Source organism: Cheilinus undulatus, linkage group 4 (genome assembly GCF_018320785.1).
Source record: "Cheilinus undulatus linkage group 4, ASM1832078v1, whole genome shotgun sequence".
In the NCBI taxonomy this organism is placed as follows: Eukaryota; Metazoa; Chordata; class Actinopteri; order Labriformes; family Labridae; genus Cheilinus; species Cheilinus undulatus.
In genome coordinates, this window is record NC_054868.1 from 15,502,032 (window position 1) to 15,529,911 (window position 27,880).

General features: G+C 39.5%; 2 protein-coding genes across 9 annotated transcripts in view; both read right to left on the minus strand.

Annotated features, from left to right (window-relative positions):
• The window catches only part of rgs12b (regulator of G protein signaling 12b), a 131,828-nt gene extending 120,992 nt beyond the window's left edge, over window positions 1–10,836 (minus strand). For 2 of the 5 annotated variants that reach the window (XM_041784925.1, XM_041784930.1), the window contains exons 1-5: window positions 10,660–10,836; window positions 8,227–9,543; window positions 7,328–7,567; window positions 5,515–6,498; window positions 471–590 (exon numbers count right to left, since the gene is read on the minus strand). In XM_041784925.1, the coding sequence (XP_041640859.1) occupies window positions 471–590; window positions 5,515–6,498; window positions 7,328–7,567; window positions 8,227–9,303 (2,421 nt within the window). In that variant the 5' untranslated portion in view covers window positions 9,304–9,543; window positions 10,660–10,836. Of the gene's footprint in view, window positions 1–470; window positions 591–5,514; window positions 6,499–7,327; window positions 7,568–8,226; window positions 9,544–9,695; window positions 9,862–10,135; window positions 10,224–10,659 lie in introns of those variants that run through there. The other 3 variants (XM_041784928.1, XM_041784927.1, XM_041784929.1) reach the window with 3 other exon arrangements.
• A 2,166-nt stretch (window positions 10,837–13,002) lies between these two features.
• The window catches only part of htt (huntingtin), a 79,593-nt gene continuing 64,715 nt past the window's right edge, over window positions 13,003–27,880 (minus strand). For 3 of the 4 annotated variants that reach the window (XM_041785194.1, XM_041785193.1, XM_041785192.1), the window contains 18 exons: window positions 26,986–27,163; window positions 26,757–26,858; window positions 26,417–26,601; window positions 26,215–26,341; window positions 25,978–26,081; window positions 24,936–25,090; window positions 24,711–24,850; window positions 24,540–24,625; window positions 24,295–24,425; window positions 24,046–24,178; window positions 23,753–23,908; window positions 23,439–23,629; window positions 18,648–18,762; window positions 18,305–18,518; window positions 17,024–17,243; window positions 16,640–16,802; window positions 15,132–15,292; window positions 13,003–14,998 (listed from right to left, as the gene is read on the minus strand). In XM_041785194.1, coding sequence (XP_041641128.1) covers window positions 14,785–14,998; window positions 15,132–15,292; window positions 16,640–16,802; window positions 17,024–17,243; window positions 18,305–18,518; window positions 18,648–18,762; window positions 23,439–23,629; window positions 23,753–23,908; window positions 24,046–24,178; window positions 24,295–24,425; window positions 24,540–24,625; window positions 24,711–24,850; window positions 24,936–25,090; window positions 25,978–26,081; window positions 26,215–26,341; window positions 26,417–26,601; window positions 26,757–26,858; window positions 26,986–27,163 — 2,775 coding nt within the window. In that variant the 3' untranslated portion in view covers window positions 13,003–14,784. The remainder of the gene's footprint in view (window positions 14,999–15,131; window positions 15,293–16,639; window positions 16,803–17,023; window positions 17,244–18,304; window positions 18,519–18,647; window positions 18,763–23,438; window positions 23,630–23,752; window positions 23,909–24,045; window positions 24,179–24,294; window positions 24,426–24,539; window positions 24,626–24,710; window positions 24,851–24,935; window positions 25,091–25,977; window positions 26,082–26,214; window positions 26,342–26,416; window positions 26,602–26,756; window positions 26,859–26,985; window positions 27,164–27,880) is intronic. The other variant, XM_041785196.1, reaches the window with a different exon arrangement.

The following is a 27,880-nucleotide window of genomic DNA, read 5'->3' on the forward strand; positions in this document are numbered from 1 at the left end:
GAGTACAACAACAGTGGCAGCAAACAGGAAAATTTGTGGAGTAGCACTAAATAGGCATGTTGTTAGAAAAACCTTATGCTTCTCAAATGACTCGATTTGAAGTATTATTTTGGCATCTAAAATGAGTGGGGAGAAAAACTTGAAACACTGTAGGCAATCTGACTGGGTTTCAAGATGAACACATCTTATATGTCTGCATAAGTAGATCAGAAAATCAGCTAAAATGACATAATTCCATACCTTCAAAAAGTTTTGTTTGTGTCACGTGAGGATGTGTGATGCCAATGAAGTGCAATAATTAGAGAAGGGTGATACACATGCAGGTTCTATGTGACAATAAAACAGGGGTAAAACTGACCTTAAGCACTGCAATGACACCATAGTTGTTAGTTAACGGGTTCTGTTACTGTGCACACAAGACAAATATTTTGTGTCTGTATGTCTGTCTGTGTTCATATGTACATTCCTACCTCCAGGTCATCCAGAGATCGAGCCAGGCTAAGACGTTTGGAGCGTCCAAAAGAACGTCTGGCTGATGAGCGCTGGGGGAGAGGAGGGAAGCCCATGGTCAGACCACGGAACCGACCACCCTGAGGAGAGAAAAATATCAATGTTTAGACCACATGTCAGGATAAGGATGATTCGGATAAGGCTGGCTGGTTGTTAGGTTGGATTTATAATCCCAAGAATGAAAAACGTTGAAGGCATAGTCAAGGTCTTCCCTTAACTTTCGGCATCTTCTACAGAGTCTCACTTTAACAGAGGACTTCATTCCAAATGCTGCCACCAACAACAAAAACCCATCCCACTCTACCACGTATGACATGTGAAACTTTTTAAACAGTAAGCAATACTTTGAAATGAAATATGCCAATAAAAGAGAGGATGTATAATGGTTACAAAAACTTTAGTGTTAATCTATAAAAGATTGGCTATTATTTTCATCATTGATTTTCACTAACATGCATTCACTACCATGTGTTTTTATTTGCTCTCTCTATTGAGATTTGAAGGCAAAATCAATAATATATTATTATTTTAAATAAAAGCAAACTGTTTACTGGCACCATACATGAAAATTATACCCCTATTTTTGCTCACTGTGTTGTGGTGGATAGGTGTTGTAGAAATGTCTAATAGTCAAGTTTGATAAAACCATAACATTAAAAAAATGAAAATACAAAAAGACACTATGAAATTCTGACATTCTTAGATGACAGCTAAAATGAGGAGATTAGTGAAGGTCTGCCTGAAGCATGTGCATGTCTGTTGAAGATAGGTTTTGCTCTTCCACTTTAACGTTAAATTCCACATGTCAGACATGGGTATGTACAGTCCTGTGATTGTGCCTGCAGTAGGCCTGGGCGGTATGGCTTCAACATCATATCACAGTATTTTTCTTGCCCTTGACGACAACAGTATTATATCACAGTATTACAAAATTAAAAAGAGATAATGCTTTTTAATCCAAATTCAAGTTTTGTTAACCCCCTTCTCCTCTTAAAACAAGCATACTCAATTTGATGGCATACTCAATTTATCTCTAAGTATAGGAACACAGAAAACATGTTTTATTTTTTTTTTAAAGTCTCTCTATGTTTAGCCTACTTCTATCTTCACTCCCTGATGAGGTGTGTTAAGCTGCTAATGACTTGAACACGTTTCCTAGTGAAGGTGTTCACAATAAAAGCGTTTCAGAAAAATAACAGCCGTGGACATTTATTTTAAAGAGCTTGACGGAAGAATTGTGTTTAGCATTGAGTTAGCTTAGCTTACCGGAGAATATGGCTAGTTTAAAGGAGCTTTTCTGACCTCCTTTAACATCGCAGCCTGGATCTTTGACTTACTGTGGACTAAGAAAATAAAGTTAAAAGTTAAAATAGGCCTTTAAACGGTTGTTTAAGCCGTTGTAAGTTAAAGAGCTGCAGCGCTGAGCTCTCAAAAAGCTGAGACCAGCCAAAGCAGCACTTAGCTTGTGTTAAAACCCCAGGCAGGCTCACAGAGATGGCAGGTGACTTTGTTGCGGACAGCCGTTAAACTTTGAGAGGATAAAAACAAGTGTTTTTGCCTGCTAACTGTGCCTAATTACAGCGGCATGAGTCTTTCACATTCGGTTAGTTACCTTAATACACGTAATGCTAGAGCTAAACGTGCTATTGACTAGAATCAGCCTGTGCTGTGTCACAAATCACTCTCTCCGCCAGCTGTAGGAGCGCATATGACTGGCGCATACATCACAGCACAATGTAGGCTTTTAAACCGGTGATGACGGTGTTGCAGAAATCCATTCCGTCGCAAAAAATTTACCGGTTACGGTATTAATACCGGTTAACCGCCCACCTCTAGCCTGCAGTGCTAGGTAGACTTTAGTCAACCCCACTGTCACACATACATACACAGAGACGCACTCTGAACCACTGACAGAGTATACATTGTAACATCAAAACTTTATTAATTGATTCCACATTATGATAATTTAATAAAAGAACAATATGAACACTGTCATAAAGCAGCAGATCCTCACGCTAGAATACCCTGACATTTGCCAAGCAGTTAGAAACTACAGAGCGTAAGAAAATGAGTAATCGTGCAGTACCATAGACTAGAGGTGTACTGCAAAAGGAGAATAATTTAAAAAATGTACAATTTAACAAAGAATTCCCCAAGTGGTATGAATAATTTCAGAGAAGAGCAGAAATATTTTAATTCTTTCACTTCCCTCGCAAATTTCATTTGCAAATCTCCTTATACAATAGGAGAGAAGAAAAATAAGTAGACCCAAGGAGACAAATGACTGATTTATCAATGCAGTCAGGCTCTAGAGGACTAACTGTAGCATGTGTTGAATGACTGACTAATTAGGAGCAGGTCATGTCGGCATTTCATCAGGAGATGACCAGCTGAGTTGCCTGTATACAGAATTCACCCTCTATCTGTATGTTGTGGGTTTGTGATTATGTGTATGCGTATGTATGTGATTGCTGGATCTTGATCACTTTATTGCATATGTAAAACATTCTCATACGATCACATATCTAAGTCCTTCCTATTGGCAATGAAGCAGGAGTGAAACCAAGGGTTTAGTGAATGAAGATGAGATTTGGATTAAAACGGAAAAGATATGTGTTGATCAGACTCTGTGGTGCCAGGATGGTATTGAGTGTGGCTGAAGAAGAACTCTTTATAAATGAATATCTGAGACATCATTAAAGTGGAGAAGTGGAACATAAAGACAGCATATTAGTGGAAAACCCTCAACTTTAACACTCTCAATCTCTCATCTCCCTCTCCCTGCCTCTCACACACACATATGCAAACACACCCACACACTTGGATGTCACAATGCCACAAAGAGGCATCCTTCCTGTTTACAACAACACAGATGCTGATATAGAAACCAAGCATGCATACCACTTGAGCCTTGTATAATTAATACAGAACAATAAAACAAGATATTTAGTTGACAAATACTTACAGATACAGTTCCCAAAAGGAAACTGTAATGTCATTGATTCTATAATACTAATACACTAAAAATGATAGTGACAACTTAATCAGATTTCAAAATTCAGAAAATGGGAATTACCTGATGGGTTTCCATTAAGTAATACCAAGACTCTCATTTCACAATTAGTTTTGAAATCATAAATTCAGGTTTCAGGCAATTAATGACATAGATTCTGTGCACATATGAACTTTAAGTATAATTCGTTTCCAAATTAACGGAGTGGAAGTTGCAGGATAACGTGAAAGTCTACAATTTAGACAGTGAAACAGGGCCACCATGTGGCAAATACTCTAATTCAAATCAAAAATACTGTAGTACATGGCATATTGATAGGTAGCAAAATAACGGTTCTACTTTTTTAATATCTGTTCAAGTTTACCATATAAATTTAGCAAATGTATACAAAAGATATAGAAAACAACAAAATTAAAGTGCAGCAAAGCTATGTTCAACATCCAAAACAATCACTGTATTTAAACTCTGGTCATCCTGTCATTACCATTACCATAACAGCTACAACCTTCAAAGCTGTATGTCACCAATTGGCAAACATTGTTTGGAGATATTAACCTCCAACTTCCAAACATCAGTGTCTATCCTGGTTATTGCCGAGTGAATCCTTTATTTCCTCTTCTCTAAGCCCATGTCCACCACAAGTTTTACTGAGGGAAGCAAAAGCCTAAACAACAACAACAAAAAAACAACGTATATTCCAAGTATGAACTATAGAGAAGATTGTAGGCAGTATGCAGTCTTGATTTAACTATTGCTCCCTGTATCTTGCCATTTTATTCTCTGAAACTAATGAAGAGACAAGTCAGTGCACGGTATCTGAATTAAATAAAGGAAATACACAGTATGCAGTCATGAGTATAAGGTTTAGGCATGAACTAAGGATTCATGATGGGGCTTGATGGGGTAACAGTGCAGGGCTGGGGAAGGGGGAGAGGGCAGCTAGAGTTAAGCTCGACACATCGACACCTAGGTGTTGCTCGGCAGCCAAGGTCAAGCTTGACGGTGTCTCTTTTGTCTGTGCCTTTCCCCCCCTTGTAGTTACACCAGGAGACCACCAGCACTTTTGCCCTTGGGGCATCCACAGCATGACCAGAGGCTCGTGGCTACCCTCTATCCTGCCCGGATGGTACCCTAGGCTGTGCTTCCTCGCCATATTGTACCCTTACTTACTACACTCTAAAGATGTAGGATTTGTTGTATTTTCAAAAGATTAGTTTCCCCATGCCCCTGGATAAATATGCAAGGACATCCAGAACACAACCTGGCTTGTGTCAATCCTCCCGAGGGTGTCCTCAGGTGGGCTTATTCACTATTATATGCCTTACTTTAGCCTCAATATTTCTAAAAGTTGGGCACAGTACTATATATATAGGTGTCAAAATAATCCACTCACAGTTATAAAGTGTAGTACTGCAATGAATCTCATTGTAGTGGCAAACAGGTGGTTTTCATGGGAAAGCAGATGCCTGGCTGCTGCATAATACATGATCTGATATTGGAGTAGTAGGGATAAATAACCTACCCAACCTTGCACTGAGTCTGGGGAGAAAGCCAGCTAGGGTGTTATCATTCAGTGTAGTAAAGGGATGTTTGGTGGGGTGAGCAAGGTCCACTGCATCTTTCAAAGCCACTAAAAAAATTTAACATCTATGTGACAGAAGTTTAATGCTAGGCACTGAACAGAAGAGGTTGAGAGTCTGATGGGGAGCACTGGGATGAACACAGAGGGATTTATAGCCTCAATAAACTGTCAGAGTAAATTTCCATGGCAGGGGTGCTGTCCAGGCTTCTCATCTCATGGTCACTTTTAACACAATCCTTCCAAAAGTCCACTGCCCACAAACTTGGATGGTATAACACATTACTTAATGCAGTATAACAGAAATAAAACATACCATCTCACAGGATACAATTACGACATAAAAGTACTACAATTCAGACTGATAGTAAAATGCAAATTATATCTAATAAACATAAAATGTCAAACTAACCTTTTTCTCTCCCTCCTTTGTATTCCCGCGTTTCTTCTCTCTGTTGTTTTTTTCTGTACCAGGTCTCTCTTTGTCCCCAGCACTAAATAGCTTTTTAGCCCACACATCTTTCTGAACAGTCAGCCGATGACTGTGAGAGTGAGGATGTGAGGGAGGAGGAAGAGGCTGACTCCCTCCTGGTGGTGGCAGGTGTTCTCCAGGTGCCAGTGGGGCCCTGTAGCGGTCTGCAGGGATCTTGTTCATGGGTGGGGGTAGTGTGCTGCAGTTAGCTGAAGACCATCCATCCGTGGATTCTGCGTAGGACTCCTGATCACTGCTCACACCCTGGAGGTGGCTGTGGTGGTGCTGCTGATGCCAGTCCCTCAGCACATGGACTGGCAGCCACCGCTGCTGCTCAAACCCTACTCCTACCCCTCTTTTCTCCCCACCCACTACAGCCCCTCCCCGCTTTCCTTGTGAGTAGTGTTGTGGGTGGATCCCTCGAGAAAGCCTGCCAGGAGCATCGGGGTGAGCCAATGGGAGAGGGTGAGGGAGGTCAGCCAGGTGTGATTCGTGACGGAAGTGGCCATTCCTGAGAACAGGCTGAGCAGGAGGAGGTGATTGAGGAGCTGCAGCTCCTACAGTGGAACTCCAGGCCTGCTGAGATGAAGATGGGCTGTCTAAGTAGCGCAGCCCAGGGATGTGGTTGTGGTTAGGAGGACCTCCAAGGTCTACTAAGAGCATCCTGTTGTTCCTCTCTTCTGGTAAAAAGTTGCAGATACCACTATCACTGTTGCTGCTGGTGCTGTGGTTCTGGTGAGCATCGTTGTCTGGATCATGGAATGCACGAGCCCTCACACCCTCAATATTGTCTCCCATGTCCCGGTAAAGGACAGATACAAACTGAAGGAGAGGCTGAGAGCTAGTTGGGAATTCCAAGCAGCCTCCAGTGTCAGGGTCAGGGGTGCACTCAAAGCCAAACCTCCTTGCTATTCCTAAATGGACCTGGGCAACAAAAACAAAACAAAACAAAACAAAACAAAACAAAACAAAACAAAACAAAACAAAACAAAACAAAAAACAGTCACTGGTAGAGTTACAGTTGATGGAAGAGTTTGCAATGTGTAGTTTGATCAATAATAGGCCGCTAATTTATTTGTTGCTAGCATCTGTTTTTAATTGAATTCATATACAAATTGCGGCCATTTGGAAGCAATATTTCTCAAGCTTATTAACATTATTGAAACTGACTTCAGATTTTTTGTAAAACATCCAGATTATGTAAAAAATGTGTTTAGCCTTTCTTTAATTTTTATTTTGCTCTTTATTCTAACATATATGACTTAGCTTAATTCTTAATTTCAGAGCATGGTATTTTAAAAAAACGGCTTCCTAGATGACATGCTAAAGAAAAACACAAGATGATTTCCAATGATAGTTAAATGAAAGTCTAATTCCCTATTCAGATATAATTATGCATGACAAAGGCAAGGTTTTATATTGGCACTACTTCTGAAAAATAAAAGATTTTTTTTGCCCTGGTTGAAATCAGTTATTAGAATGTAAAAATCCATTAGCCTGGATAAATCAAGGCTTTTGTATACCATTTTTTTACCCTCACAAGAAAAACATCTGTTATCTATAAATTAACCTTACATCTTGAAAAGCACATGGCAGAGAAATGTATGTACTAGACTCATGTGTTTTGTTAGGACCTGAGCCAGCACTAAACTATTTCAGGAAATAAAATTACCCCATAACTACTTTTATGGAATATCCAAGTTTATACTAAGCTATATGATTTATTTTGCATTCACTGTTTCCATAATTATACCTGGTGGTGACAGAGGTCTGGGTCCACGATGAACACGTGACAGGAAGTCCTCAAACTGCTCTCTTCATCTCGTCCATTGATACAGTAACAATCTTCCTGGTCATCAGTAGCCTGCATTGTGACCAGTCCAAAGAGTCGGCGGTCATCTGGGCAACAAGCACTGAAGGCAAGTTTTTCTGCGGGGTATGTGGCCAGAGCTTGGCCCCTGTCACTGCACAGACGCACACTGTCATGCATGACCTGGTGGGAGACAATGTATAGACATAACACACAATACTAGGCAAAAGATTGCAACACTCACAAACTGGTATGGGAAGAATATCTGCTAGTAACTTTTAAGAGTAGGCTAAAGCTTTCCTTATTTATAAAGTATTTAGATAGGGCTGCCTCTGGCTTGCTTTTGAGTCTGTGGATAATTCTTTATAGAACCCTGTTGCTGTAAACAATTACGGCATTTTACAATGCATATTGGTCTTCCTTTTCATCAATTTACTTATCTTCTTTCTTCCAGTTTCTTTTAGCTCCACTGGTGATGACAGAATATTAGCTATCCAGAGCAAGCCTCTAATTTTGGTTTATGATTGAAAAATTAACATTTTTTCTTGCTATTCTCATCACATGCTTGCTCACATTTAATATCCAAGTCTCTTTATAAGCATGAGGCTTTTCTTTTTTCATTTATCAAGTCAAGTAGGTTTTATGTAGCGCAGAACCATGACAAGGTCATCTGGCATTTCATTTATTAAAGCACTACTGAAATGATATTATCAGTGATCAAAAATAAAATGTATTGATGCTTTCAATGCAATTGCACTGCATGTGTATAGTACTAGTCATTCAAGCAAACTCTTTAGTAATAACAAGAATTTCTGTTTAGACGGATAAACAATTTACCACACCTTCATCAGAACCAATGAGTGGATCTTTTGCTCTGCCCGAAGACGCCTCATGCTGCATCTTATTGCTTGCAGGTTGTCATTCTCTAAACTCATACCTGTGGATGCCAGCTCAATGGAGCCCAAATAGCCAACAATCATGCCCACATTTAGGATGCCCTCACTGGGCTCAAGGACCAAGTCACCCCCATCTCCTACATCCAAGTCTTGCTCTTCATGATGAAGGTGAAGCTGACAAAAGTCAGAGTCCAGAAAGACTGAGTCATCATTCAGAACTTGGGCCATTTCCTCTTCAGAGAGAAGGTTGGGATTGCTTTGGAAACAACAGGAGTTCTGATACAGAGGACACTCCGTGTCAGATAGCGGATGTGGCTTTGATGATGAGCTAACCCTTGGTCTGTCCTTGTCTGAACTGCTAGAAGAATGGCTGGAATTTTCAAATATCATGTTAAAAATCCCACCCGACTGCAGCTCTGCCACAACCTTCTCTGCTCTGTTGATGCCCAACTGTTTAGAATCCAGTTTGGGTTTATACCAGCCCCCTCGTACTCCGCAGCTTGACCTACTGTTATTGTTGTTGTTAACACTTTTGTCACAGAAACCATCTAACTCATCCTCACTTGAGCAGGAGTCTAGATAAGGTGCTGCCATTGCATTGCTGCTATTGTGATGACCTCCAGTAGAGTGTTGGTGATGATGATGCCGCCTGCGTCGTTCTGCCTCTGCAATAACAAGTCTCAAGACACCAGAACACCGTCCAATAAGTTTGACCACATCTTCATGGGATGCCTTGGAGACATTAATATCATTGACGGAGAGAATGCAGTCTCCCGAGCGCATACCTACATACTCTGCAGGGCTCCCTTTTAAAATGCTGCTGAGGACACATGGACTTTGGCCTGACAGTGTAAAGCCATACCCTGTTCTTCCTCTTGCCACCTCAACAGCCCGGATACGACCTTGCTGGATAGAGGAGGAGGGTGGTAGAGACTGGTTGAGCCCACTTCCACCACAGGGGCGTCTTTTTGATGTTGCATCCCCTTGCCTTAACATTGTGCCAGGGGACTTCCTCTTGTCCATTGATTAATTAAGTTTTAATCAGTCATCATTTGTCTCTTGGCTCTGCCTAAGCACAAAACGCAAAACCGTTACAATTTCTATTGCGTTGTCAAGCTTATATTTAGCCAAGCTGTTTGATAAAAGGTGCCTGTTGAAATGCAGCAGAGGGGTGAAAGTTTGGCCTTAGTTCTGCCTCAATCTTCTTACTGTAGCACTTCCATCAGTGTACCACTCTCTTTCCCAATTTTTGAGATATTTTACCTGCAGAACAGAACACAGCAAAGTTAGTGAAAACAGCAATTATACTTTACCATACTTTGGCTGTGTCTACATTGACTAGGAGACCTGTGATACATTGTTATATTCATAGAGCAAGTCTGTCGAATCCCTGTTTTGCAAATGTAATAACTCACTGTAGATCAAACTTGGCCCAAAACCTCAAAAAAGGCAAACATTGAGCTATTTTCGATACCGATAATAAGCCCACGTTAAAGACAAAGACTTCGAAACGGCCACAAAGTGAGAATAGGTTTCCAAGGTGTAGAATTTATCACACCTGACAATCATGTAGGTTAAACAGCACCCACAAACAACAAATAGCATGGATTTTTTAATCTTTAACCTTTCATTAACCTATAATTATTGACACCACACTGTATTGCTTCCGTTTGTGATGATGGCTGCAGAAGGAGAATACAGGCAACGTTGACGTTAGCTGAGATTAGCTGACCCGTTATAGTTAGCTTGAGTGGCTAAACATACAGCAACCTTACAGGTTAGTCCCGATTGCAATGGTCGACGAACGAAAAACACGACTACGTGTTTCGCACTTAAATGAAAGGGTATGCCTTACTTTCTGACAGTTTTTAAGTTACCAAAAGTTTCTTGCTGTAAATTGCTGTTTAAAAGTGCATTCATCCTTGCTTTAACAGTTGTCCCGCCCCCACGATTTCCAGGTCCTTGGAATGTCGGTCGGTAACTATGGCAATGTCAGTGTACACAGACTTTTACATCCCGTTATTGGTGTCCTGAGTTGTCAGTCAGACAGGGGACAGTTATGCTGATAATCGGCAAAAGTTAGTATGAGAAATCACAAATAAAAACTTTACCAGTAACATTTCTCCGGTGTCAAAACTTAGTATCACTACGATGGCAGCCAGCTGTTTAAAATAGTCTTAAGAACTACTGAAAATAATGTACACGTATCGTAAGATCTTACATCGACACTAAAAGGACAGTAAACGACAAAAGTTGGTTACAATAAATCATGGTTGTAAAGAAGTGAAAGATCAGTTAAAGGTAGACGTATGTCTTCGTTTAATGTTGTTACAACACAATTTGGTCAAACAGTTTCATTTCGATCTCTGAATAACTTACTCTTCGCTGTCTGGCGGTGGTGTTGCATGTGCAGCGTCCATACTTAAGTATCCAGGGTAAATTAGAGAAACGCAGGGACTTTGGTAAACAAAAGAAAAGACTGCACCATCTGGCGAAGTAGCTTTAAGAGGCGGAGGACTTGAAGAGAGGGAGGTGTGGTAGAACAGACAACGGGGGTGGAAATATAGGGTTAAAAGTTCAAGCCTTTGCTGTTGCTATTTAACATCTCACACTTGTTTAGCGGTCGATACAAAACATTATAGTACTTATAAAGACCTCAGAGGTAAAGGCCCGTCAACTTAACGCTACCACAACTACAAGCTCAAAGGAGAGCCGTCCAAACGGGTAGCCTAACTTCAAACTGGAATTATTTTAGCCCAGCGCTGCTGACCATCTAAAAGAATAAGACATCTTTTTGACTGTCGTAATATGTGTAGTGCAGGAGTAGTTATAATTCCGTACCCAAAACTATGTGACAGTTCCGAGAAATACTGATTTCAGCATTGTACATGCATGTATACTTGTTCTTTGTTTGCTTGTTTTTTTGTTTTTTTTTTTTAGAATCTAAGAGATAGGGAACATGCTTTATAGAAGTAACTTAATTGATTTGGGAGTGACTTCGCTGTCTTCTCAGTGTTCTGCAACCTGCTCTGCCTAATTCAGATTTTTTCTATGGTGGCATCAAAGTTAAACATGTTAGGTGTTTTGTTAAGTGTAAATCATTTGAATGGCAATGTTGACCCGCTGTAAAATTCTGCCATATCATTTCCGAGTGGTTTATATGGTCCATCACGATTTAAGACTGTTTCATGAACCATATGCCAGTAGTCTACAAAGCCTCTTAATACCTTTAAATCATGAACCACCCACCCTAATAGATGCTGTAACACACGAACAAACAGTGTCACAAAGAGGGAAATACAGCCTAGAAGAGAAAACTAAATTAGATACAATTTTCATGACCTTAATGTGTTGGGGGTCAACATGAGTTAGAGGTCCATTGACATGATTTGAATTCTTTACTAGAACTTTATTTAATGTAAATATAAATTTTGACAAATTGTGCATTTTTTCTCAGTTTGATTACCTAAGCAGTGAAGAGAGGGCAACCATTAAAATGTTCTGCTACACTTTGGTTTGTTTTCTCAGTAGAATTTGTTTGTGTAGAGTGATTTTGTTTGTTGGTCTTCTCAACAAACTATTAATTCAAAGGCTCAGCAGTTTCACTGGATTTACTATTTAAAAGTCAAAGATGAAACATCACAATAATTTTAACATCTTTAGATAATTTATTCATTTCTACTACAAACCATATGCAGGTTGTAATCTCAAATTATTTAAATTAAGTGAAATACACAACTAATATTATTATTGGACAATAAAGGTTGTAAAAAAAAAAAAAAGAGGCTCTACAGTCCTGCTGCCAATCCTGTAAATTATTCCCTGTCTATGCTTCTATTGTCTTCAGAGAATTCTTGGGTAAATAATTGAAAACATGCTCATTGCAAAGAGAAGTGTTTGACCCATCTAAAAACTGACAAAAATGGAACTGGTTCTTCTTAGCCTTAAAGCAGGGAGAACAGAGACTTCATGGTTTTCTGAGCAGCCAGACCTTCAGATGAAAGGAAATAAAAGTCTTAGAAGAAAGCATGTCAATTAGTTGAATCGGTCCTTTGTCAATAACCTAAAAGCTCATCTCCACACACACACACAAAGTTTCCAGTTGACTGCATTTACCTCTTCAAGGGGGTCCCATCCACTCATTCCTGGCTCTTCCTATGCTTTAAATAAAAAGAACAAATATTTGCCCTTTTAGAAAAAAAAAACCTTGACAGCCAATACATTTCAGCTTCTTTCTTCTTTTCTTTGATTCACTGTCTCAACATACAAATCTAATCTATAGACAGTTTATTTAAGACAACCATGACTCTTTTAGTCTTTTTAAATCTGCTGTAGGGAATTTCAACAAAATCTCATCAGGACTTGAACAAAAATGCATTTATACATTTTCATCATGATCAAAATGGGGCCTTTTGGGGCGCAGGTGGCCTAGTGGTTTAAGGCATGCCCCATGTACACGGTCGGTCCAGCTTTGAATCCAGCTTGTGCCACTTTCCCGCATGTCTCTCTCCATCACTCTCATCCCTGTTTTTGATTCTGTCCACTGTCCTCCTCTGTCAAAAAAGGCATAAAAAAAGCCTAAAAATAAATCTTAAAAAAGGAGCCTGTTGTTCAGTTTTGAAATTGCTAACATATTTTGCATACAATTCAACATTTTTTTTTACTTATGAGCCACAGGACTCGCTGCATATCAAGAAAGCCTCTTTGAGTAGACACGAGACAAAAGTTTTTAAGTGCTGGGGTGTATTTAGAAATTCTGCACAATGACAATGAGTGATGAAATATTAAAAATCTATTATAGAGAAAAAAAAACTAAAGCTACAAATAAAAAAAATCTCCATTAGTTGACATGCAGTCCCCATGCTACACTTCTTTATCTGTTGATTTGTCAAAGCTGCTGTTGGTTGCTAAGGTCACAAGGCTCCCTTTGGATTGTGTTGCATCTCCTCTGCACAATGGTCATAGCAACCATGCCCACAGAAATACTTACAATATTAAAGACTATGCAATTGCAGTGATACATAGCATGCTTGCAAGGTTTTAGTGTACAGGACATACATATATTCAGTCTTTATCTAAGGCAAGTAAATATGTACAGGGTAACAACACCTGGCACACTCCCAGGCAACTCAAGGTCAAGTCTTCCTTAAAATGCTATAAGCCTGTCCATTTCAGCATTCTGCTTATTTACTGTTTTGTTCATTTATCATTATGTGTTGTTTTTGTGTTAAGACAGAAAATGAAACACCACATTATATACCATCTATTTTAAGATCTTTCTTCTTTACACAGTTCTTATTTTATCATGCACAATGGCTTTTATATTACTATACAATTACTTTTTACAAAATATGAAGATAACTTCATTTTAAAGATTGACTGCAAATTACTTACAGCTTTGTTACAGCAACTAAATCACTTCTTACATCCTGAGAATTAAAAAGTACAAGAAACTGGTGGAATAGTCCAGGTACACTGGATGGCTTACAAGACTTGAATATGATTAAAATAAAATGACTTGGCATATAAGTAATGTGATAAAGTCACAAAGAGAAATGCTCTCTCCCCCGTTACTGGATTAATAAAGTGAAGACGAACCCTCTAAAGTGTTGGTATATGGGAGCTTAAACAGTTGTAACCAAATGTAAAATACAAGACTTATCTGTATAGTTCCAAGTAAGTGTCCATCCTGGTCTCTGCCTCTCAAAACAACATTCATAGCTGGCTACAGAACAAACAGAAATTGTAGCCATTCATTGAAATGGATGTATACAAATAAGTTTGTGCTGTGACAAGTAAAATTTCATCATCCATCCCCTGCTTCTTGGAAAGAAAAAAATAATAATATGACTGTAACTGATTGTTCTGAAACAATATTTACTATTAATTTTTTTGTGTCTGACCAAACCATCTTAAGCAGACATTTGTGGTTCTCATGTCAGCCTACTGTCAAAATTAACTTTCTTAGATAACAGTGAAAACAGCAGCACTTTGGTAACTATAATATGGTGAATAATTTTTATTTTCTGATTTGTTTCCTCTGTCTTACCTACATGAAATCACAATACTGAAGCCATTACTAAAAATAAATTCAGTTTTGTGTGTATTTTTAGTTTTTGATGTCAATCAAATTGCTGTGTAAGAAAAGTGGGTTGTCATTCAAGGAATGGTCAGTGGGGGTATGTAGGAAGGACCGCTGTTTAGAGCCTGTGTCCTTCACATAAAAAACTGACCCTGATTCAGGAATCACCTTTTGTGTTTCCTTATGGTCACTCCACCAAACTCATTTTGGTGACTACCATAGTTCAACTCATTCACGTCTTTGTTATAGTAGGGAAAGGGGTGAGAGTACCAGATTTTTCTTAAATAAAAAAAAATCTTTGCTTTGACCATAACTCACAATGGGAACTTCCTTTTCCTTTCTACCTCATATAACTCTGAATCCTCTTTTCAACCCATTTCTACCACTCTCTGTGCTTTTAACACCATCTCAATCTGTTGCACTCAGAGCGTTGTGTCATGGTGGATTGACTCCAGGCAGCCCAGCAGCTGATAATATGGACTGCCTGGTGATGCCACAGTCTCAAAGACAGAGTGGAAAGCCCTGCGGTCAAGCTCCTCATCAATCTGGTGCCGGTAGAAATCCATTGCTACCAGACAAAACAGGTTGACATCGACCACCTCACTGGAACCCATTCTACTGATCACATGTGGCAATCTGGTTGAGAGCAGGAGGATTAAGGACAATATAGTTCATGTACTGGTCAACTATGTAGCTATACTTTGCTGTTATGTACAAAGGCATTATATTGTATGGTCCCATGTATGCATATTCTGTCAGGGAAGGATACAGAGCTGAAATCCACTGGGAGGTAGAAGCAGAGACAAAGAAACAAGAAAGACTCCACATGGCCATGGCCACTGGTGTCCTCTGAGTGAAGTTGGACAAGGACAGCAGCACCCAGTCTCGTACCATAGAAGACTGGCCAGTGGCATGAAGAGTCTGGAAAACCTGGAGGTGGGAGCAGAGCAGGGCGAGAAGCAGAAAAAAAAATAAAATTACACAGACAAGTGGACTGACCACTTTACATAAAAAACATGAGTTAGTCAAATCTATCAAGTCAAATATGCTGATGCTTTAATTTTCAAATGATTTAAAAATCTATTCTTACTTCAAGAAGTAAAGTTTTAGTAGAATAAAATATTTTTTATGGCAGTATGTTTTTAACTTGTCATCATAAATAAATACCCTAATAAATAAATAATTAATAATCACTTCTTATTTAGTTTGATCTAATACATGAACACTTAGCAAGGGTCACTTATTTTCAGCACAATGTGCTGTTTCTCAGTAAATTCATACAATACAGCTTTATTTTAAGTTTGTTTTGTATTCAAAATGTAAGCATTTTTTTTCCCTTAAAAATGTTTTTCAGTTTCCTTTGTATTTGAGCTGTCAGCTGTTTTAAGTAGCTGTGCATTTTTTAAGACATCATGACAAAGGCCAACAATTCCCATTAAGCCTAATGCTTGAATACGTTTCAGACATATTCATTATCCAAATGGTAACCTTTTTAAGTGTGTTGTCATTCATCTGTTGTGTTTGTAGGTTCAAATGAGTTGGATCTTACTTTTTGAATACAGCAAAATATAAAGTTGTTTCTACCTCCACAAGTACAGATATATACACAGACCTATGCTGCACTGTCCAAGCAGAGCTCTTTAAATCTAACTGTGGCTGTATTTTTCTTTTGTGCTTATCAGCTTTGTGTTGAATTTCATTAAAGGTTGGACAACAAAAAACTTAAAATTCAAAAAAGATGTCTTTTCCAAATATTACTTACTTTTTAAATCTCATTTTTCCTTAATTTCTTTTCTAAACCTTCCCTAAACGAGAAGAGTTAACTAATATTACTAGATTTCCATTTAATTTCACTGTAAAAAGCAAACAATAAGGAAACAAAGCATTTAGCCTAGACTTATAGTTGTGCTTAAATAATCCGGTTTTCCATTGCATACAATTAAATAACAAAGATTCAGATCTATACTTACCTTGTGAGCCCAGTGCGAAGATTATTGTAGAAAAAAGTGCCTAATATTTAAATGAGTTTTTCCCTTCATTTGCAAATGTTTCAGTCTTACTGGTCACTAAAGTTATAATAGTTAACTTAAACTAACTTATATAACTAAAACTAAAATTTAAAAAATAATTTAAGTTAAATGAAACTACATAAAAACTAAGCTTTGTCTAAAAAAAACTGAAACAAACAAACTGTGTAGTGCGCTTACAAAACTAATTAAAATAAGAATAATAAATTAAAATAAAAAAATCCAAAACTATTAGAACCTTACTGCTCACCTTGTAGACAACAGTGGCCATGAACTGTGGGTAAGGTTGTTGATTGGATAAGAACTCTCCAATGACCTTGTTCATGACATCCTGTGGTGGGAAGAAGTCATCCAAAAACTGAGGCAAAATCCTTGACACCACCCGAGCCTCACTTGGTAATCCTTTCCGGATCCTACAAACAGAAACCCCAGAAGTGCACATTGTGATAGACCATAACATTTAAAAATTACCATCAGCTGTCCCTAAAAATATTTTGGACATTGCAAACACACAGCTTAATTTTTTTTTAGGATATCTGCCATTTTAATTGTTATTAGGTGTCAGGATGCCCTTTGGTAATTCTAAAAATGTGTGCATTTTTGTATTGTGGACTTTATTTGAATGTTTTTGTACCTGTCAAAGAGCACTGAGACCCTCTCCATGGCAACGATGATGGATTCGTTGTCTGGGGCCTGAGGGTCAGAGTGGGTGGGGCGACTGGCAGGGCTCGCTTTTTCCTTTCCTAAGGAGAAACCAACATGACCCGACGTGATGCCCATCGCCTCTGCTACGGCAGAGCCAGAGTCACCCTGACCTCTAACCCCTGTCACGTCTGAACCTGACGCAAGCACCGCTAAGAGAACAGGGGGGGGGGGGGGGGGGTACGGGTTAAACCAGTGGGAGAAAGGTAAGAGTGGGTAGTAGGGACATCGATTATACAAGAATCAGATCAGAATTTGGTTACTTTCAATTAATTCACATTTTTTAGATGTAAGAGACTGGTGCTTAAATAGTTACAGAGATTTACAATGCCATGTTTCGTTTTTTTACAAGATTGTTCCCTTGAGAGACCTGATTGAGCATCAGCTAGTTTTAGTTTAAAGCAGAAGGAGAAGTACACAGAGGGCTAGAAGTTGGTTAACATTTGAAAAAGGGAGTTTACTTTGAAGAATTTGTGGTCTACCTCTTGGCAAGAGGTGTTATATACCTGGTCACCAAATGGACTACAGCTTGCCAGAAGTTGGAAGCATTAGTAGAGGGTGACGTAGGGGTTTGAGGTAGGGGATATATCATAGGTGTGTACAAAATATACATATCACATGCAAGAAGCAAGCAGGGGTTTTGTTTTTTGATAAATGCTATGACAGGCTTCATTACAAGGTTGGTTGAAACTTGAACATCTCTTGAATGTTAACCAGTGTAGTAATAATATAAAAAGTAGGAAGGGTTACTATACTTAATTTGAAGACCACTCTGCACTTTCATTATATTAATAGAATACCTTGCTATGAACATTTATAAAAGGTGTATCTACACACAGGCTTAAAATTACTACATGAAAAAAAAGAAACTATCCACATGCAGTGACATATGAAGATATGTAAGAGCAATCAAGGCTGCCACACAGTCAGGCATACATGCAGGTAAGGGGCTTTGGGCCTTATTAAGGAGCCCTCTGCAGTCCCCACACTGTACTGACAATACCTTTCTATTCTTAGGCTAACTCACCCCAAACTAAGCTATAGCAGAGGATTCAGTTTGACTCTCAGCTGTACAACAGTTAACTTGAGAATGTGGAAAGTTAAGGACAGGGATAATAGTTGCAAAAAAGCACATCTTTGATGTACAGTACATGCTGGGGATTTAACAGGAATGCAGAATACTATGTAGCAGCCCCTTTAGCACCTGCCTTACCAGTGTACATGCAGGTAAGCATGAGGCCCAGCGCAGCCATGGCTCTGTGTGGTGAAGGCATGTTGACTCGGTCCACACTTAGTTTGACCAGTGCTTCTCCATCCACACGTGATAGTTGCTCTGATAGCAGAAGTCGCTCCAGACCACGAAGCACACAGTGATAGATAACTGAGGGAGTGGAGTCTTCGCTAGCTGACACCATCACACTACACAACTAGAAGTAAATGGGTAACAATTAGTACTAAACCAACTTTTATCAAATCATAAAACAAATAAAATACAACCTTAAATTGTTTTTTGTTAAACACATCACATCAGCACACAATAGCATGATGCAAAATACCTGTATAACTCCAGCCATAAACTCAGCTCCAACATCCAGAGGGTAGTTCTCCATCATGTAAAAAGCCACTGCGCACATTACCAGCACATGCTGCTGGTTGTGTAGGTTCACACAGCTGCAAAATACAAACAAGAGACAAGTAAAAGTCAGATTCAGATCATCTTTATTGTCCCACGAAGGGAAATTAGTTTTGCAGCAGGATCACACAAAAAGACAATACACACAAAGACGTCAGCAGTGAGATAAGACGCAGTTAAAAAGCACACAAGTTAGACATAATAAAAAACAGCAGAATATAAAAAATATACACAAAAGTAGTAATAAAATTTTGTGTATGATGTTCTTATATTGTGTTAATTTTTATAACATCTGAATTTTAGGCTTAATAACTGGGTCTTGGCTGACTGCTGATGTCTTTGTGTGCATTGTCTTTTTGTGTAAGGTCAGTTAATCTTGCAAAGCAGATGGATATGCCCATTTCCTTGTTTCTCACTGGTGAATACATCTTGCAAAGCTCCCATCTGAACCGTTAGAAAGTGACAGGACCAATAAGCGATGAGGGGCAGTATTTTCAGGCACGTCAGAGTTGTGACGTACACAAGCAGCAACAAGGGGCCGGTGCTATTATGGAAGAAGAGCTTAGCGTGGATGCTGCTAAAGTGCCAGTTTTATCAGAACTTGACAACATTTCTTCATTAAAAGAAGAAAAAAGAACAGTAATGAGTTGTTTTCTTTTCAAAAACGACAAAAGTCGTGTACTGACATGTCTACATGTCTGACATGTCTTGTTCACGTTATTGCTTGGTAGCTGTACACACGTACCTCCGTCGTGGCTACGTCACGTTTTGTTGCTCTGATTGGCTGGTAAAGATGTGACAGAACGTTCATCCAATCACACTCTGAGTTTTTTTCAAAGCCTCTGCCCTTTCCCAAATGCTTAGTATTGAAGGTTTCTCAGATGGATGTGTGAAATACATCCATCTGATGTGTCAGGTTAAAGATCAGTAGTAATTAGGGGTGTAACGGTACAGACCTTGGTTTTGAAGTCACAGTTCGGTACGTTTTCGGTACGGTAATTGAAGTGAATAAATAAAATATATTTATTTATTAATTTTTTAAAATTAAATTGTATGAAAATAAATAGGCTGAATAAATAACACTTAAATTATAAATAATGCTTCAAAAAGTTCTTCAATGATTAAAAATATTAATAAATAAGTGTATTTTTAAATTACAAGGTTTTTTTAATTGATATATTGAGATAGTTATACCCATTCTTTAAACAGAAAAAATTCCCAGCCAACTTGAACACATCATCATACAACCTTGCGTTAGCTTGTTAAGTATGCAAATTAACATCTTTCCTGCCGATTTTAACATGGACTTCAGCACTGGATTACTTTTTTAATCAATGGGACCTACTACAAAGTTTGGGAGGACTTTTCTCCGCCCATCTAGGTGGATAAAGAGGTTAGAGCTGTGTGAAATCTAAAAAGATAACTTTACCTATATTGCTGCTGCAGACATGAAGGAGTCCTCTCTCCCCCCTCCTCCGACACTGATAGTTGAAGGTAAAATTAATTTGTTTTACAGAGCCAGAGCACCATTGTTATAATAAAAATGATCTTAAAGAATAGGAAATTCATAACTGGCTGGTGAGACTGTGTTGTTCCTCTTTGTTACAGTGATGTTCTTGTTCGAGTGGAGCTTTTTCAAATGCTTTAAATGATCCGCTGGACGATGTGTTGTCAGCGACATAGCTGCTGAATAATGTCAGCGATATTTTTGTTGTCTTTGTCCACTGTTGTATTTTACTGAGAAACAAAGTGTTCCTGAACAGGACACTTCTAGGTGGGCTGGGAATATTCAGGCTGTTGCTGTCATTTGCTGTGGTTGTGTGGTTGCCAGGACAGTGTGACAGCGAGTTGTGCTCTGGTTTTTTGTCTGTATGTGAGCTTCATTCCACATGTATTCGTTCGGTACACATCTGTACCGTACTGAGAGGCCTGTACCGAATCGGTACGGTACGAATACACGTACCTTTACACCCCTAGTAGTATTGGTCTAAAATATTAAGGGTGTCACTTTGTGGCCAATAGTTGCATTGAAGTTTCAGTGTGCTTCATGGCACCTAAGGCCCAGTTCAGACCAAAGATTCACAATGAGACCAAACCATTGTAGAACATTGCCAGCAACAGTAGCAGCTGTCTGAATCGAGCTGTCATAGCTCAAATCAAGCTGTCTGATGATGCCTATGATTCAGTTTGTCAAGTCAACAACAGCTGGCTAAAGGACACTGCCTTTCCTGTTTTGAAAGGCTATAAACGGCAAAAAATACTTGTTCAAAGTAGAATATTTTTTTAGATAAAACTGTGCTGTGAATCTAGCAAATTATAATATCTTTTTTTTAGTGCTGTTAATCACATCATTATGCTGTGATTAATCATGACTAATCAGCATTTTTAAAAATAGTTTGAGTTTGTTTTTTTGTTTGTAGATCTTCAAAGGTTGTTATTGTCAAGTGTTTAACTTTTATTCTTTTAATTCTATGTACAGCACATTTAAGTGCTGATCTGAGTCCTTATTGATACCACTATCGATACTTTCTATAGTATGGTGAAAAGAAAAAATATGGGCAAATATTTAAACTACAAGTGGTCTTAGTGGTCTCATCTATTGTATATCCCTCAAATTTAAACACATAGTCACATTGTATTGAAGTTGCTCGTCAAAAACTAAATGTTACCATTTTTATGTGATATTTGAACACATCATAACATATAATACATTTGTCTAATTTACTGAGGTTACCTGTATGCATGATATTTTCCTCTTCAGCTCGTACAGTTTGCTAAATAACTTAAATTTCACCAATTCCACCATGGATTTCTAGACTGGATTAATATTGTTAACAAACAGGACTTGCTCAAAGTTCTGGAGCACTTTTCAGCATTTATCTAAGCAGCTGAAGAAGAAAACTGTCCTGAAGCAGCTGAAGAAGGTGGTATGACCATGGCTTGACCCCGTGTTGTTGTTAGGTTCTTTGCTAATATTAGCAAAGATGTGCTTTGCCTGAAGGTAGTACTTAAGACTCGTTGTGCTTCGGTGTAAAGACAGTAAAGACATCACTGCAGTATGTACCCACAATTTTGGTTTTATCTTAACTAACATTCGCCAGCTCTAAAAAAGAAAAATTGCCATTTAGCAGACCTGGGTCTGTCTCCTCACTCATCACTGCTGGCTGTGTCCCACCCGCCTCTCACCTCTTCACCCCCAAGCATGTAAAAATCTGCGCTTGAGGACTACAGGAGCAAGTTGTGGTCAAACTTAGTCATATGATTAAATTGCGTTATTTTTTTCAATGGGTTAAGGGTTTAAGATTAGTCACAAGCGTTAATGCATTAATGTTAACAGCCCTACTTTTTTAAAATTTTCATGTGGAAAAGTTAGCCTGATAATCATTCCCGTCCCCTCCAGAAGCTGTGCATGTAAGCAGGAAATGCAACACTTTACGCATACATGAGAAATTCAAGGTTGTGGTAGCTAAATTTGCTGGTGGAAATTAATTACTTTCATCTTAGTTACAACAAGACTTAAGCCAGCAAAGCATTTGTGTTTAAATGTGCTGTGAAATTTCACTGCCATCCTACAATGGTCAGGTCAGATCAGGTATGGGAGCATCAACTTTGGTCCCTTACTGCTCTGGGCTCCTGATAGCCATCCTCCAAGCCTGCACCAGGCCCATGCCCAATCTCTCCAGGTATCCTCCCAACTGCCCTCTCCGCGATGCACACTGTCACCCCTGGCATCTGGACCAGACCACTGGGTCCTGGGCATCCAGTATGCAGTGAGCTTAATCAGGCCGGGGACAGCACACGAGGTGCTCATAAAAGCACAGGTGCTGTTCCTGTATCAGGCAGCTGGCCCTTCCCATCCTTGCTCTACTCGTTATGTCAGAAGTAACAAACTTTTGTGTATGTTATTCTTTATACTGTTCTATACTGTTTTTTGATTATGTCTGACTTTTAGTCTTTTTAACTAGAAAAAAAAGGCTGCTGTTCCCTTATCAGGCACCTGGCCCTTCCCATCCTCACTCTCCTGAGTGTGTCAGCATTAGAAGTACACTTCAGGGCTGGGTTGCCATTTCTAACATCCAGTTTTTTTGGTTTGTAGTCCAACAAGATGTCTACTAAATCCTTACAAATGTTAAACATCAATGAAGCCATTTAAATGTGAATTTAGCAAATGTTCATTTTGTTTAATAGCAAAACACTTAGAACCTAGGCAGCTATCTTGGTTGTTCTCAACAGAATAAGGTAGGCAATCCTGCCCCATATCAAATAAAGAGATTTGAAAAGCCAGAGAGAAACACCAGAAAAGATATACTAGAGCTAGTAAAATGCATTGCTCAAAAAAAAAAAAAAATTAACAGAACTCTCAAATCACATATCAGATTTGATAACTGAATTATCTGAGTGGAAAATCTTTACTGATGTACATGAATAACTGATTCAGAACACAATCAACAACAGTCAACATAAACCAAAACCAACTACCCATTGAAGGCTGGATTCCAAAATACAGTGTAAGTCAAAGCAAAACTATAAAAGCACGGGTAGATCCATTGTGTAACACACTGAGTGTGCGGTTACTTTCACTGGCACCACAGCTGATGCAGCTGATCCATAACTACTTGTGTTTCCCAAATGGACAGACTGATAACCCTGAGGTTTACGTGGCTTGGTGTTATACTGTGAAAATTATAAGACTGAGGATGAGAATGATACTCACTGTGCAATAGCCCTGAGATTTGACAGCAGATAATCAGAGACAGCTGGGATAAGCTGTTTGGCTGTGTCATCCAACAAGTCACACTCCAACACATACAGCACTCCATGCAGTGCCCCCATACGGCTTGGCAGGTGGGTGCTACGCAAGGTTAATTCCAACAGTCGGCACACAGGCTCAGCTATTGCTTTGTCCTGTGAATATATTTACAGTTAGCACAGATTTTCAAGTCCTTCACTTTATTGGTAAATTGCTGCAAAAATTTGTAACCAATTTTACGATCAAAAATGTGATAACCAACACAAAGCCATACTCACCATGCCCAGTACAGCAGCAGCCTTACAGATGGCAGGCACCAGGTACTGATTAAGAATCTCATCTTCTGGAGGATGGAGCTTGTGCAGTTCCATCAGGGTAGAAAACATCATGTCAAACTGGTTCCTCTCAGTGAAGAGGTCTGACACTGCCAGCAGCTACAGGGACAGAGAGAAAAGACAATGAAGAGGTTGAGCAGATATGGAATTTGTTCATGTCCAATTCCTACAGGATAAAATGTTTTTTTCCCTTTTAGATACAGGTATTGATTATAGATGTGTGTATAGACACTCACCGATCGGACCACTTCACTGATGAGTATGGTTGGGGTCCTCCTGTTACTTGGGGAACCAGGGATAAGCCACTGGCTGTAGAGCTCCAGGAGAAATTGGGAACATGAATGAATGTCCACACCTGCACGATGCTTCCTGAAAGCAAAGAAAGATGGATGCTGATAACTTTTCTAATGCTCTCTTATTTCAGGGCAATCTGTGTTAAAAGTAAGGTACCATTTATGAGCTATGTGTCTGTATTTATACCACACCTAGAGTTGATGGGAGAAACTGGGGGAGAGGTGGGGGCTGGTGTGTCTGTTTCATCTTCTTCATCCTCACCCCATTCTTCCTCTCTCAGTGGAGTGATGTTGTTCCCTAGCCACACTGAATGTATAGAAACCTAGGAGGAAAGGAAATAATTAAATATGTGATACAGATAGTTAGTTAACCTAAAATGACATACAGTTGTTCAACATGTTAGCCACTATGTTCTCTATTTTCATGCCTCTCTTACTTGTCCCAGTTTGTAGTCCATGTTGCCCATCTCCCTCTCAGTATTAATCTGCAGCAGCAACTTCTCATGGCTGATCAATGTGCCAGCTGACACACAAAAAATTAAATCTTAATAAATGGGCGACAAGTAGCAGAAGAGGAAAAAGACGACAAGTTTGGAATTTGTATTTACCAGCTGAGGCTGACGACAGTGAGGGTACAGGGTCCCAGGCGTGGTATGGGTGGTGTGTATGGACATTGTCTCTCTTTGATACAAGGGCCTGAATCTCTCTTTCCACCTCACCCCTGATTACTGCAAGTTTCCTTCCAAACCTGAGGGCATATGGATGCAAAGAACATCTGAAAAGGTGCCAAAAATAAAATTCAGCTATACTAAGAGCAAATTCAAAATAGCTACCTTGTCTCTAGGGCTTTCAGGCTTTTGTTGCGGGGCTGCTGTTCCAGACAGCTGACCGCAGGGTTACCAGCTGTAGGCAGGGTCATGGCACTCAGTACCAGGCCGGTGATGGCCTGCACTGCTAACACATTTAACTGGGTACGCTCGAAGTCCTCCTTTGGAATACAAAAACAAAGCAAAAGTTAAAAGGAAACTTCATCTGATTGACAGAGGGTTAAAGAACAGCTTCCCCAAATTTACTGCAATGTGTTAAGATTTTTTATAATACAGGGATTTTGTATTTCTTCAGCACTCACTTTGAATAAGCAGTCATTTAGTATGTTTACCCTTCAAGTAGACAATGACAGAGGTGCTCATGTGGGCATATTTGGGTTGCTATCAAGGGGTTTGGGAAGGGCAGGATTTTTTTTAAATTTCAGATGATTAGATGAACATTCTGTCCGTGACAAATAATGTGACACAGTAGCATGCATGCGCAGCTCTGATGTGGATTAAACACAGTGGCCAGTCGGAAAAAGAGCAAAAATGTCTTCTTGGCCAAGAGGAGCTTTCAGTGTAGCTCTTTGCCCTTGTTTTAAGAAAGAAATGTGGTCCAGTATTGATTAAACTTCCGCTGTACCAATGCTTCAGCTTAGCTAACCTTTCTATTAGCTCCCATTGTATATAGAGACCCACACCACAACCCCCCAAGGTCAGTAGAAGGGCACAAATATCGTTCCAACACAAAAAGCTTTCAATGCCTTTTTTTGCTCTTTACTGTATAAAGAAATGTAGTCCAGCTGTGATAAAACTGCCGCTATAATCCTCAGAGCTAACCACGAGTAACACGGAAGTTGCTGTCGGCTCACAGGACAACTAAACCCTGCCCACAGCCACTGCCTCAAATGATGCTGATTTGAACAGTGTCTGGTTCACCACAAACACTGCGGACAAGAGCTTTGCAAGATAGCTCTGCCTGATAACTGACACGGAGTCTGGCCAATCCATCAGCTTTGCAAGGTTAGCATGTTTCAGAATGTGAGAAATAGTCTTTTGTACATACTTCATGCTGTGTCTCCTCCTCCTGGTCCATAGTAATAGGTTGGGTGACCAGCACCCCCAACAGAGTGGCCCACGTTTCTTCAAACTGAGTCCTGCTGCTCCAGCCTGAGCATACAGCAGTAAAATATATCAGATGACATCCAAGACAGCATCATCAGTATATTTGAGTATGGTATTCACCAATGAATCCAGATCTTGATTTTCAATTTGCATTTCATGACTGAGTGTATTTCAGTACCCAATGTGTTGATGCGGTAAAGGAACTCTCTGAAGACATCCTTTTCCTGCAGGAAGTCCACAGGTATCTCAGGCAGCATTGTGCCAAACTCACCTCCTGGCTGAGGGGACCAGCCTAGTTTCCAGACCTAAACAAATGTAGCATTATAGACCAGAAAATGTAGGCACACAAAAATGAGGCATAATGTCTTAGTCAGGCTGACCAGTGGAGGTACTCGGGTGTAGCTGTTGACCAGAGGAAGTCGGGAAAGACTGATGACAATACTGCGCAATGTTGGTGTGAGAAAGGCAGGGAATGCAGCATTTCTATTGTGACATAGAGCAAGGATGCTCTGCAGACCTTCCACCAACTCTGCCATGACTTCACATGCTTGCCACTGTAACATGTCTGCAACATACAGGGGAAATTTGACATTATATATAACTAGCAGTTCTTACTAAGTTTAGACTCAAAGGGAAAAACACTTTAGACATCAAACAGAAGGCAAAACAAAGCAAGACATAAAACATCCCAACAGTTTTACTGAATCTCTGAGTGCTCACTGTCAGCATTTGCAGAGTCCACTTGGTCATCTTCAGCATCTTTCTCTGCCTTCACCTTTTTCTTCTCTGGATAAAGAAGCTGATCACCAGGACTCACAGCCACTGGGATGGAAAGACAAAGAGGGGGGCCAGCATTGCCATGGAAATGGCATGTATAAATTTTAGTCTAAGGACAATCATGGCACCTGATCATAGTGACTACACAATTATACCTTGGTTGTCTACTCACCTGCAACAATGATAAGACGTAGACAGTAGATAAGAGAGCAGGTGTGTGTTCTGTACTCAAGGGAGGAGAGTTTGTTCCAGACGCATGGCTGCTGAAGAGCCAGACAAAGGCAGGACAGAGCCCACTGAAGGTCCACACTGAGGGGCAGCTGATCTCGGAGGAGTTGCCATACAATAACCTGGACAAAAGGGGAAAACAGTGGTGAGACATGAATATGGTAAGCAGTGGTTGTTTAGACTATCAGTCTAAAATAGAGTCTATAGACATGTAAAAACATTAAATAAAAAATCGTGATCCAGAGGATCTGGATTCCTGTGCCTGTCATGAATTGTATTTGATAATGACATACAACCAGAGTGAATTCTTTTTACATTAGCATTAATGCATCAATACACATTTGTAACACACCCATACATGAGAACATTCCCCATGCATCCTCAGAGTATTTGGTCCCCTTTTATTTTGTCAATTTTGTTACATTGCAGCCTGATGCTACAAGCATTTAATTTAGTTTTTTTCCTCATTAATATACAGCTCCCCATAATGCCAAAGTAAAAGCAGAATTTTACAATTGTTTGCAAATTTATGAAAAATAAAAAACCCTGAAATATCACATTTACACCAGTCCTCTAGTGGCAAATTTAATTGATTGGACATAATTTTGAAAGGCACACACCTCTACATAGAAGGCCAGTTGATAATGCATTTAAGAGCAATGACCAAGACATGAGGTCAAAGAAATTGCCTGCAAAGCTCAGAGACTGGATTATTGCAAGGCACAGAAGGCTACAAAATCACAGTGACCTCCATAATTCTGAAATGAACGAAATTAGGCACAGCCACAACTCTTCCAAGAGCTAGTCGTCCAGACAAACTAAGCAATCAGGGGTGAAGG